The 13,481-nt window shown below is 47.4% G+C and overlaps 2 protein-coding genes across 5 annotated transcripts in view; one reads left to right on the forward strand and one right to left on the reverse strand.

Annotated features, from left to right (window-relative positions):
* LOC120371746 (fibrous sheath-interacting protein 2-like) overlaps nucleotides 1-1,921 on the forward strand; it is a 73,809-nt gene extending 71,888 nt beyond the window's left edge. For all 4 annotated transcript variants that reach the window (XM_039487914.1, XM_039487915.1, XM_039487916.1 and 1 more), the window contains 2 exons: nucleotides 1,222-1,279; nucleotides 1,719-1,921. In XM_039487914.1, the coding sequence (XP_039343848.1) occupies nucleotides 1,222-1,279; nucleotides 1,719-1,861 (201 nt within the window). In that variant the 3' untranslated portion in view covers nucleotides 1,862-1,921. The remainder of the gene's footprint in view (nucleotides 1-1,221; nucleotides 1,280-1,718) is intronic.
* A 2,554-nt stretch (nucleotides 1,922-4,475) lies between these two features.
* Nucleotides 4,476-13,481, reverse strand: part of ARL13A (ADP ribosylation factor like GTPase 13A) — a 40,443-nt gene continuing 31,437 nt past the window's right edge. The window contains 5 exon segments of the mRNA XM_039487921.1: nucleotides 4,476-5,237; nucleotides 8,267-8,365; nucleotides 11,131-11,338; nucleotides 11,453-11,546; nucleotides 12,597-12,802. Coding sequence (XP_039343855.1) covers nucleotides 5,161-5,237; nucleotides 8,267-8,365; nucleotides 11,131-11,338; nucleotides 11,453-11,546; nucleotides 12,597-12,802 — 684 coding nt within the window. The 3' untranslated portion in view covers nucleotides 4,476-5,160.

Here is a 13,481-nt window from a genome sequence, read left to right on the forward strand (position 1 = left end):
AGCCTGGTCTTCTCTGATTTTGCTAGAGAACAGGTTGGGGTCTTCCATGTCTATTATGAGCTTCCACACCTCAGCTGACGGGGTGGTGATGTGCAGTCCCTAACAAAAACACCCTGTCTCCCAAGTGTTCATCAAATAGGTGTAAAACAAAAAACAACCCAATCTGAGTCTGGCTAAAAATCCCTTCTCTTCCCTGTTGCTAAACTTTCACTCCTGTGATTTTTCTCGTTCGCCAGTTGCCAGCAGGGTGGACAAGGCCTGAATTTCTAAAGTGAAAAAAGAAAACAGAAATCTTTTTGGAAAAATTCTTTCAGAGCTTTTTCATAAAGCAGCAATAAATAGCAGTAGCCCCAGTTTTCCTGCCCTCTGCAGGTCTCTGCTAGCCAGGAGAAAGATTTGGACTTACGGTCAGTCTGCTCCTGACTATGCATTATCAGCTCTCGTGGCGATCAGCCTTGAGGTCTCATTTACCTAAAAGGAGACAAACGCATGGACTGATGGATGAAGATACAAATACTCAGAGGATCCATGCCACTGGCCATTACTTACAGTCCAGTAACAAGGTCTTGTTATTTTCCGAGATATGGTACAATGGACCCTAAAAGTAGAAAACATGAGTCAGTTGTTACTTTTCCCATCCTTCAGTGAAAACATCTTCATCCCCCTGAGCTGCGTTCACCTCATCTGGTATTCATAATAATTCACAAGCTAAAGCAGCAAATGCTTGGGGAAACTGGAGCCAATACAACAGCTGTAGCTCGTGTGAGTAGTCACCTTAACTCCAGGATGGGGTCAGTAGTGAGGAGGGCTGATATTTACATGGTCCCAGGAAATGGTTTGGGTTGAATTTGTTAAAGGAAATCAATAGGGCGCTGCTCTTTGCCGGGCCAGATGGCAGCCTCCCTTCAAGATCCCTGGGTGCTCATCAAGTAATCCAGGCACTGGGCTAGATTAGAAGGTCATCTCTTTTGTTGTCCAGCAGCTTGGGTTAGAGACCCTTTAGAAAACTGTGACACCCTAATCCACATGCTGGAGGCTATAATTACATCTAGTGCCTCCAGCCTCATTCCTGTCATTCCTGACATCACCAGAACCACAGCTGGAATTACACCACCGCCCCCAAGATAAGAGCTTCTTCTTGTTCATTCAGTAGCTGTATAGCTCGAAGAGCATGAATGAGACAGAATCATACACTGACTCTTTACTCTTCTCATGGTGCAGATTGCCTTGTCCTGTGAAGATGCTGGAAATAAAGGCTCCTCATTACAAGAGAAAACAGGTATCTAGGTACTTATATAACCCCCATCACTGTCTGATCTAAGTGCATCCCAATTGTTAATGGCTTTTAGACTCACAGAACCCTGGTGAGGTAGGGACATATCATCCCTGTTTGACACGCTGGGAACTGAAGCACAGGGTTGATTAAATGACTTGCCCAAGGTCACACAGGCAGTCTGTGGTTGAGCCAGGAATTGAACCCCTTGCCTACCTGAGGCCTAGTCCAGTGTTCTACCCACTAGACTATCCTCCTTACCCCAACTAGCCATTCACCGTCAGTATTTCATCAAATCTGTAATTACTGGTTAGCACACTGTTGTCTATACAGAGCTTGGCCATAGTTTATTACTGGCCTCCCTGGCTGCCAATATGGTGCAAGAGTGCAGGGTTTATATGGTACATATGGACATGTCATTACCCCTGTTTTGTTTCCTCCACAGGAGATGCTGCTGTTTCAGAGTCCTCCACTCCCAGTCCAGAGGCTTTAGTGCCTGAGAAGGTGCCTGGTGTTCTGTCCACAGTTTTCTCACAATCATGCAGCAGCACAAGCGACATTTCATTACCATCCCCAGCAGCCCCTTAGAAAATTCATACCAGATGCAAACTTGTATGTCAAAGAGAATAAATCGCTTATTCAACTATTTGGGTTTGGGTGTTTGTCAGTTAAGTTAGTGGTTAATTGTAGATTAAATCTCATGGAGTTAAACCAACCCTAATAGAAGAGGCAGACAAATGCAGGGAAACCTAAACAAAAGGACTAGTGAGTTATTCTTTTTACAGGTGGAAAATGTCATAGCCCAGCTGCCTGCCATCCTGGCCAGCCTGATGGACAGCCGGGAGTTCTGTCATGGAGGCCAGACATCTCAACGTCCTCCTTCAGAGCAGCAGCAAACTTAGTGCTCCCATTCTTCAGTGACATAAGGTACCAGGAGCTAACTGCTTTCCCTGGCTTGCACCAGGTGCTAATGCAGCACATTTAGCTGTGTCGGTAAACATAATGCATTGTGGCTTCTGCATCAGAGAGACAGGAGCTGTGTTTGTTAGGGTGAGCCCTGGTGTCATGTGTACCAGAGACAACCATGCTGTAGCCCTGAGCAGTTAGATAGATGATATCAGAGCTATTTATCAGAGGTGCAGGCCCTGCCAGAATGTCTCTTGGACCCCACATCTCATTAGGCCTCAGGCACACAATTAAGATCATGTAACCAAAGGAAATGTCAATAGCCTTTTTCTTTTAACTGAGGCCAGATAATGTTCCTGTTTGTCTCCCAATTAATTGAATTGCCCCAGTAGTTCTTGCTGTCCACAAACCAATAGGACTTGTGAACTTGTGAACATACTGTACAAATACTCTAACTTTCAGTCATTGATTAATTCTACTGCTCGTGGAGCGCTGAGTGCACAATTCAGTTCACCTCTTTCCAGAGAGTCTGGCTCCTACCAATGTTATGGCTAAGTCTATGTTAAGGCTGAGGCAGGTGAGATCAAAAGCCACGACATCCCTCCAGCATATGCAAGACCTTCCTCAAGATCTTTGCCAACCAGCTTTTGTTGGATTAACCACATAAAGCTGGCAGATTGGTAGGGACTCTGGCACACCGAGCAGATGACCAAGCCACCTGAGCTGGCATAGTCATTTGAGAAGACATGGGTGGCTGGTTGGTCCAGTGCCTTACATCCTTGTTCATAACATGGTGGAACCACCATACGCCTTCAATATGCTGTTGCTATTTCATGTCAAAAGCATCCAGCTGGTGTATTTGCATTTCTGTGGTGGCTTCAGAGCAGGGGTAGGCAAATTATGGCCCGTGGGCTGGATCCAGCCCACAGGATTGCCAGCCCCGCACTGTTCCCAGAAGTGGCCAGCACCATGTCCCTGCAGCCCCTGGGTGAGGTGGGGGCAGAGGGCACCGCACGCTGCCCTCACCTGCAGGCATGGCCCCAAGCAGCTTCCATTGGCCAGGAAAAGAGAACCATGGCCAATGGGAACTTCAGGGGAGGTACCCGCAGGCGAGGGCGGCGCGCAGAACCTTCTCCCCGCCCACTCCCCTAGGGGCAGCAGAGACATGGTGTTGGCCACTTCTGGGAGTGGCGGGGGTTAGGGCAGGCAGGGACCCTGCCTTAGCCCCGCTGTGTGCCAGTGCCACCCCGGAGCCACTCAAGCTAAGCAGTGCCGGGCTGGAGCCAATACCCTGAACCTCTCCTGCACCCCCACACCCCAACCCCCTGCCCTGAGCCCCCTACCACACCCCAAACCCCTCCTGCACCCCAAGCCTCTGCCACACCTCACACCCATCCTGCACCCCAACCCCCTGCCCTGAGCCTCCTCCTGCACTCTGCATCCTTCCTGCACCCCAACCCCTTGCCCTGAGCCCCTTCCTGCACACCGCATCCCCTGCACTCCCTCCCACACCCCAACCCCCTGCCCCAGCCCTACATTCATGGCCGTGCATACAATTTCCCCACCCAGATGTGGCCCTCGGGCCAAAAAGTTTGCCCACCCCTGCTTCAGAGCCATGCATATATATACAGCGCTGAATCACTAACAGCTGAAAAACAAAAAACTAGTCCTCTCCATGATGCATTTATAGTATATGCAAGCATGCCTTGGATGCAGCCACACTCTCCTGGGCTGTTATCACATCATACACGCCGATCTTATGTGCAATAATATTTCACAGGATGTATGTGGTTATGGCTTTATGCATAAGGAGACAACAGATAAAAGATGTGTGTCAATACACGTCGGAGTCTGCAGTACACTGGGGCTGGACATGCTAGACAGGGTTATGATACCATCCAGCCAAGCCATTTTATCCATGGAAACATTGTGGGCCAGATTCTGCCACTCTTGCTCACGCATGATTAGTCCCATTCATTTCTGAATTACTCCATGATTAGTCCCATTCATTTCTGTGGGATGACTCAGAGTAAAGTGCACCTCTGCCAACAGACCCTTCACTTGTGGATTCCCACAAAAATCAATTCTCTCTCCAGTCCTACTCCACATTGACCAGCACTCAGTAGGTGAACTGGTCAGACAAGGTGGAGTCAAGTGACAGCAATATGCAGATGACACACAGCTTTACTTATCCTACACCAGCTGGTCCCTGGGGGAGAGGACTCCAGAAACAAAGCCTCAGTTGGCCTGGTTGAACACTCAGTGAGGCCCCCTCACAGGGGATCCAAAACTCCCTTCCTGATCTTGTCACTGAAAAAAAAATATCTTCCAGTTGGATAATTATTCAATCTACATCTACTAACTCAGCCCCAGCCCTGTGAAGCTAGGCTTGTATGGACACCAGCTGCCCTCTTCTGGGTCGACAGATTGCATCATGCACAGACCTCTTCTTTGGCCTACTGGAAGAGGGGACTTGGTCTGGTTCCTCCTATCCCACCACAGGGTAAGACAGTTTGAGAAAGAACATTAAGAAGAGACACAGAAAACCAGTCAGGTGTAGAAATGTTCCATTTCCTTTTATTTAGATGTTTGCATCCAGGTTGCTGGCAGAACTCTTTACACATGTGACACTTCAGCTTCCACGTGTGAATCCCAGACATTCCCACAGTCCCTAGGAGGAGGATATTGGTCTTTACAGTTTGAAGACTCGCTGCTTGAGACTCCACAAGCCCTGAGAATCTTATCTCTCAAGCAGAGTTTCCATTAGGTTAGACAGTCTCACTGCCTGAGCTGATACTGACTGCACATGCTCATGGACACTTACCCTTTGGGACTTGGGAGGTTCTGAGTGGGAGCACAGATACATTGCACTGGTAGAGGGGAACATAGAACTTCACAATAACAGCACAGAACAATCTGCCATCAACTTCTCATGCCTGGTGGAGACCACATTTATGCAGTCAACAATATGGAGCTTTTCTTCAGGGAGTGATAGCAGAAGGCTGCTTCCTCCACTCTTGCCTCATTTTCAGAGCCAGCATTGCCCTTCGATACAAGTCTGAGAAAATAAAGACCCATCATTAATAACAGAGGAAAGATTTTAAATCCTGCTGCTGAGCAAGACAATGAGAACCCACCAACCTCTTGGAGAAAAACTGATCACGAGCGTGCAGGACTCCTGTTCCTGGACAGTATATTATGGGCCTGATTCAAAGCCCATTAGATCAGAAGTTCTGGCCTTGATGCTGAAGTTATGGGGTGAGGTTCTCTGGCCTGTGTTATGCAGGAGGACGGACTAGATGATTACAACGATCCCTTCTGGCCTTACAATCTATGTAGTCAATAGAAAGGCTCCCATTGATGTTGATAAGCTTTGGATCAGGCCCTAAGACAGCATGAGATCCCCCCCCCCCTCCAGTGATAATGCCGAGCACAGACAACAAAGCTTACCCATAATTCATAACTCCCTATCCGCTCCTTTCTCCAGCCCTCTTCAAATAAAGAGGAGCAGGAGCAAGTCTACTTCTTTCCAGCAAGTGTAGCAGGATGGTCTAAAAAAGGAATTCATTCATAGTATGCATCAGTGGCTGGGGTAGCTTCCTGCTTGGCTCACTGCCACCACTCAGCCACACATAAGCTAGCTCTAAAGAAAGGATAGTTTTAAGTCCAGCAAGAAGATGACTAACGGGGCTCTCTGTTCATCTAAGCAAAAACTGCCCATCTGAGCCAAAATAACCTCCAAAACTCTGTCTAATAACCTTAAAGATATTCTCCTATCCCTCGTGTGGAGAGGCCAAACAGCATTAAGAATACACTTCAGCTAATGTATGCAGAAACATCTATATCATTCACCAGCCACCACCATAAAAAAAGACAGCTGTCTTCTCTTGGGGAGAAATCCTCTGAGGCTACAAATTGCAGCTGCAGCAGGGCAGGGTGTCTGAAACACACCTGCAGGCGCCTCTGCGGGCGCTCCCGCTCCAAGCACCAGTGTAAAGCAGGCAGAGCGCGCGCAGCGCTCCTCGCTGTCCTGTATCCCCACAGGGAGGTGGGTACGGGACAGGCTTTTCTCCCAGCGCTGGCGCGCGCTGCACTACACTTACTTAGCAAAGCTGCCGCGCAGCTTTGAAATGCAAGTGTAGCCACAGCCTGAGAGAGTAGAGTCACTCACCCGGTGCAGACTTTTGAGCTATAACTTTGGAAAATCAAATGAACTTTGATGTCTGACAATCCCTTGACAGCAGTTCCAGCTAAAGGGCTGAAGTATTCCCCTCCTTTCTGGACAGGCTGCCCCCCATCCCCATTCCTTTTCAGCCTCACTCTCAAGCCCTCAAATCAGACTTCACCCCTAGGAATAGAGGGCATCTGTGATGGAATACACCCCTGTATTCACACTTGACACACTATTGTAATAATCTATGTACAAGGTATGCCTTGTAAGGCATCATTTGAAAACTTGTAATTCACTGCTCAGTATTGTCCTGATAACATACGTGTGGCAACAGTGTATGTGACGTTATAAGATTTCCCCATTCCAAACCCCACAGCCCCGCCCAAGCAGAAGTTGGTAAACAGGTCTGTCCTAAACAAAGGAATGTGTGCTTGCCTTAATTTGCATTTAAGCAGTAAACAGAGTCATCAAGCAGGAAGGGAAAACAAAGAAAGCTCTAACAGGTGCGAAAAAACCCCAGCAGGGAACATCCTTCTACATAGACTAACTCCTGGTTCTCAGCTGGAAATGAAGAATCCTGTGGCACCTTATAGACTAACACGGCTACCCCTCTGATACTCAGCTGGAAATGTTTTTCAAGAGGGGGACTGAAATTAATAAAAGGAGGAGAAAACACCCCCAAGGGATCCCTTTCTCCCTGCCCATCACATTCTCCACACCTCAGAAGACAAAAGGAAACAGCCATTGGACTCTGGGGGGTGGCTCCTGACCTGAAGAGTTTGGTCAGTAATCTTGCTGGAAGTATGTGGTGAGAAATGTTGCTAGAATCTAATACAGTTTGTTAAATTAGGCACTAGTAAGCATTTTATCTTTACTTTTCATGTAACCATTTCTGACTTTTATGCCTCATTATTTGTATTGACTTCAAATCTCTCTTTGTAGCTAATAAACTTGTTTTATTGTATCATCCAATCCAGTGTGTTTAAAGTGTCTGGGTAACTTCATTTATCATGATACGCTGCTGTATATTATTCCCTTAAAGGAATAATGAACTTAATATTTGCGAACTGTCCTGGAGAGGGTTGGACAGTACAAGATGTACATTTCTGGGGGAAAAGTCCGGGACTGGGAGTGTGTTGGGGTCATCCTGTAGTATAACCAGGTTGGTTAGAGGCAGAGCCAGGGTATGACTGGCAGGCAACAGTTACACAACTACATCTGGGAGTGGCCTGCCTGCTGGTGGCTGGTTATGAGCACGCCAGTTGGAGGCTACGGGAGCAAGGCATGGCATGGCAAAGCACCCCAGGTTACAAGGCAAGGATGCCACAGCCACCAACTAGTCTGGATTATATGCTGGTATGTCACAATATCAGAGTTGCCTTGAACCATTGTATGCTTTCAGTATCCTCTGGGCACATCTGGCTATCCCTTTTAAACCTTGCTCTCCAATACCCACCCAGATAACCATCACTGGTCAGTCTGGGATCGTCCCAGGCTACAAGCTGTGCTGCAAAACAAATCAAACCAATACCTCTCACAACTCTTTGCTGACTGAACATACAATGCCCAACCATGACTCAGGCCAGCAGCAAGTTGGGGGAAGATACTGAATGCAAACAGCATTAAATAAATAAAATAAATGTGTTAGTCTCTAAGGTGCCACAAGGACTCCTCGTTCTTTTTGCTGATACAGACTAACATGGCTACCACTCTGAAGCCTGCAAAGAGGATTCCCCATGGTCAGTTTGAAATCCACCAGTAACTTGACGCAATACAGGCCATAACATTTCACAAGCTTTCCTGATCCAAGAACACAAATGATAGCAGATCGAACCCTTCCCACTCTTTGCAGGAACATGGACAGCGGATGTACAGCATCCCCTCCTGCATATACACTTCACCTGGGAAATACTGACCAAAGGTACCCGAGATTCCTTCGTTCTGTGGCTCCAGTGAGGACTCCTGGGACTTGATTTTATTTTTAATTTTCTTCTTTTTCTTCTTCGTGCTCTGCCCTGGATTAAATGAAATGAAGTTGGATTTAACACTAGGACACGGATTTTTTGTGGTCATTACACTAGGTGGGAAAACTTTGCCCAACAGCTTTCTAAGAACATCAGTATTTTCCTCCCCATTCTCACAGCAACACCTGCCAAGGACGGCAAAGATGTTCTGCAAAGTCTTCCCTTCCTTTCCCCCTCCCATCCTCTCTGCTCCATGCAGCTAAACTCCAATTAGCTGCTCTAACTATCTACATTTCAAAAGTCACTGTTTAGTACCTGACAGTTCTGTGTCCAGTTACAGAGAGAGTTGATGTATTAAGGCACAAGAGTTTTCTATGTTAAAAACATAACTTATATTTCTATTACCAGGTTTATTTCTATTACCACTCCCTATGTTCAAGGGTTAATAACACATCTGAGGGAAATGTCCTGTAATACAAAGCAGGGGTTATTGGTTTCAGGCTTGTGTTTTTTAAATGCTCTTAACCAAAAAGACATCCATGGGGTTGATCTAATTTATTGGATCAAAAATCCATTTTTAAATCCACAGTACGGGTATTTCATAGGTCTTCAAACTCAGTACATGTTCCAAAATATTTTATCAAAAGAGGATGCATTTCCAGTAGGAAGACACATCCCCACACTCACAAACTGTGCAGTGCATATGGAATGGGATGGTACAGGTAACTATTTTTAAAAACAGATAAAGTTTTCTATGACCTTCCAGAGAAGTGGCACTCACATGACCCTGTAGCAGCATGTCTAACCATGCTGTGAAATGTCCCGTGGCTCAGGAAATCTGCTAACCCCTGATCATGCTTGGACTTGGACTTTCAGAAAGCCTTTGATAAGATCCCTCACCAAAGGCAAAGCAAAGGAGAAAAGTAAGCAGTCATGGGATAAGTGGAACCGCCCTCTCATGGATCAGTAACTGGTTAAAAATAGGAAACAAAGGGTAGGAATAAGTGGTCAGTTTTCACAGTGGAGAGGTAAATAGCAGGATCACCTAAGGATCTGTATGAGAACCAGTGCTGTACAACATATTCATAAATGACCTGGAAAAAGGGATAAACAGTGACGTGGAAAAGTTTGCAGCCAATACAAAATTACTATAGATAGTTAAGTCCAAAGGAGACTGCAAAGAGTTACAAAAAGGGATCTCACAAAACTGTGTGACTGCAAAAGAAAATGGCAGATGACACTCAGTGTTGATAAATGCAAAGTAATGCACCTTGAAAAATGTAACACCAATGATATATACAAAATGATGGGGTCTAAATTAGCTGTTACCATTCAAGAAAGAGATCATGGAGTCATCGTGGATAGTTCTCTGGAACCATCTGCTCAAATGTGAAGAGGCAGTCAAAAAAAGTAACAATGTTAGGAGCCATTAGGAAAGGGATAGATAATAAGATAGAAAATATCATAATGCCACTATATAATTCCATGGTACACGCGCACCTTGGAAAAGGTACAGAGAAGGGCAACAAAAATGATTAAGGATATGGAACAGCTTCCATATGAGGAGCGGTTTTAAAAAATTGGGACTGTTCAGCTTGGAAAAGAGACAACTAAGGGGGGATGTTATAGAGGTCTATAAAATCATGATGGGTGGAGAATGTGCATAAGGAAGTGTTATTTACCCCTTCACATAACACAAGCACTAGGAGTCACCCAATGAAATTAACAGGCAACAGGTTTAAAACAAACAAAAGGAAGTCTTTCTTCACATAATGCACAGTCAACCTGTGGCACTCATTGCTAGGGGATGCTGTAAAGGCCAAAAGTATAACTGGATTCAAAAAATGAATTAGATAAATTCATGGAGGATAGGTCCTTCAATGGCTATTAATCAATATGGTCAGGGATATAATCCCATGCTCTGGGTGTCCCTAAACCCCAGACTGCTAGAAATGGACTGGAGGGCAGTGGATGAATCACTCAATAAATTGCCCTGTTCTGTTCACTCCTCTAAAACATCTGACATTGGTTACTGTCAGATGACAGGATACTGGCATAGATGGACCATTGATCTGACCCAGTATGGCTGTTCCTATGTTTTATGCTTAGCATGTGGCATTCAGGGGATAACTACATACTCACTAGAGAAGAATAAGTTCTGCAGAGTTTGTGTCACATGGACCAGACAGTGACAGATTCATTGGCAGGTGGCCTACACCAAGGCACCCAATGCAGGTTGACTCAGAGGTTCAAATTCCACAAAAATCCACAAAAGTTCCTTAGCTATGGCAGTAAAGCCTTATAGGGATCTGCTACCACCTATTTAGTATATTAGTGGCTGAAGCACAAGGATTTCCCAATTGCATGGTAAGGGTATGGGGAACAGGTACATGTACTTCTTGATACCACTTCAGGATTTGGGGGACAGGCTTAGCGAGGTCACAAACCCCAGGAGAGGGCAGGAATCAGGCCACTGTCACAACCCACCATCTGAAGATAACATGCTAGGTGAAATTCAGAGGGCCCCGTGTGATGGGAACACCCTGGATGGACCTGCCCTGATTGTTTGCAGGTTTGGTTATAAACTGGACCCACCCTGACTTGAGGTGGGTGCTGGGTTCCAGCTAAACTTTTCACACAGCCTTAGTGTTTACATGTGCGAGATGTACTGTTCCGATTCCCTGGTTTGAAGTGGTTTCCATCATACACAGGGTTTACAGTTTGGTTCAGTGTCTCTCAGCACTCCCACTATACAAAATTGTTCCAGCACGCCTGCTAGAACCTCCTTTCAGTCTGACGCCTACTAATACTGTTACCTGCTGGGAGAGGAGTTGTCCCCTGGGGGAGTGGTTTCTCCTGGCCAACTCTGTTGCTGTGGAGGAGCCCAACTGCAGCACTTGCTCTGTTCTCTCCTCCACAAGCTTTCCCTTCCTCTTCATCAGCCATGCTCCCACACTGCACCAACCCCTTCTTCTTCACCTTCCCTTTCTTTCTCCTTCTCTTGGGTACCTTTGGGCCTTCCTCCTGTTCAGGGAAGAGGTGGGGGAAGTCCATTACTAGAAGTCAGTCCCTGTTTGGTGGAATAGTCTCAGGAACAGCTATATTAAGAGGTGAGGAATGAGTGGAGGGGCTGGTTACCTGTGAGAGGATGTTCTGGATGGGCTGTAGTGGTTTGTACTCCCCTATCTTGGCACTTCCTTCTTGGGAACTGTCCCTTCTGGCCAGCAACACCCTAGGGACAGGGAAGCAGAGACAAATTAATAAATTCACACACACACACACACGGTATTTTTCCTCCCACAGCCCTTAGCTGCAGTGTCCCTGGCTGCGCCAAGGAAGGGCACACCACCAGACAGCAGGAATTCAGAGACCAGGGCGTGGATGCCTCTGAACTACAGGCCCAATTGAAATCCTGTCCCCACGCTCTTGCCCCATTAAGGAGCTCAGAGGCTCAGGTCCTCGGATGCTGATGGAGGCCCTTAACATTCTGTAGCATCCTCTCCAGCCAGCCATTCCATGGAGCCAGTCCCAGGCCTCTGCTGAGCATGTGACCAAGAGCCCCTTCTGTCAGCTCCCAGCAGGCATCCATCACTTCCCCCTCTCATGGCCCTTCAGCAGCCACACCTCATGCACAGTTCTTGTTCCCTGAGGGCTTTACCAGAGGCTCCATGTACATGCCCTGCCCAAAGCTCTCTCCCCCAGTCTGGTCCCAGGGAAGCACCTCCCCATACCCCATTGTCACCATGCCAGCTAAAATGGCCGCCTCTTTCATGCTCCCAGTTTTGAATATAGCCACCCCTCCCCGCGTTGGTTTGCACACACGGGCCCAGCTCTTGAGACACCAGGGGAGATGCTGGCGCAGCCCCTGCTGGGAGAGGGAGGTGCGCAAGGAAGTTCGCAGCTATTCCAGTATCACTAGGAATGGATTATTTACTGCGTATTGTGAAGACCCTCTTGGATGGGGGCAGTGCTATAATTACAGAGCTCTGTGCATCACTTTTAGTTGTGGTGCAGTGTCGTTCTGGAACCAGATTCTGCTCCCATTTTCACTGGTGTAACTCCTTGGGCTTCGCTGGAGTCATTCCTGACTTACACCGGTGTAAGGGAGAGGAGAAGAGTGAGAAATGTGCTAGCTCTGGGGAGGGAGGGAAGCCTTTGGCTTTGAAGAATGAATCCCCCTCTTCTAGGCTTGCTGTCTGCACCCAGATCCACAGTTGAAATACACTGATGTCAGACCAAGGGCAGGGCATGGCCCAGAATATTAACTCTCCATAGAGCAAACCTCTCCCCCCGTGTCTGGCTGTGGGCCCGCGCTGCTCTCCTGGGAGCCTCTTGCTCTCGGGGAGCTGTCTGGTCAAGGCTGTCTTGTTGCACCCGGGCACTCAGGACACTGTAGTTGATGGCAATGGTGCGCAGGAGCCAGCGGAGTCCCTGCAGGATGGTCCGGGACTGGCTTTTATGGAGACTTTTGGTTGCTGAAGATGGCTCCTGTGGGCAGAGAAAGCCCGAGTCAGCATCTGCATGACAGCAAACAGCAAGGAGGAAAGGTACCTGAACAACTGCTGAGAGCAGCTCACCACAGGGAGAAGGCCAGCCACCTGGCTTCTACTATTGCAACCGGGGGGGGGGAAGTCCCTGTATGGCTCACTGGCACAACGACTGCTACAGATCACAAGAGTCCCAGATCAAGGTTAGCAGTAACATGCAGGACACACATCTGATTGCCCGATTAGGCTAAGGATTAAGTCAGCTCTAGTGTCTGGCCATCAGGTTGCAGACCTGGGGCTGTACCATAGATTTCTGTATCTGAGACAGAATCACCTGATCGGCAAGTTGGAGGAAACCCGCTGAGTCCTTTGACATGAGATGGCCTGGATAGGATAGGGGCGGGCTAGCAGGAAATAGCTACCTGGTTGCAAAGCATATGGGGAAGTTTGCCCTCTCCCACATAAGATCTAGAAGTGCAGAGAGACTGACAGCATCCCAGCATGCTAAGCCACTCCCCGGCAGTATGGGGAATCCTGCTCCAAAACCCCCACAGGCCGCCATCAAGTAAACCAAAGGACAATCTCAGCTGTAGCAGTGTTTATATCCTCTGAAGACCTCTGCATAACATGGTCACACACTTGAACAGGTCCAGTAGAGGGCACTGGAGACAAACATGACA

The sequence above is a fragment of the Mauremys reevesii genome, linkage group 9 (genome assembly GCF_016161935.1).
Source record: "Mauremys reevesii isolate NIE-2019 linkage group 9, ASM1616193v1, whole genome shotgun sequence".
NCBI lineage: Eukaryota > Metazoa > Chordata > Testudines > Geoemydidae > Mauremys > Mauremys reevesii.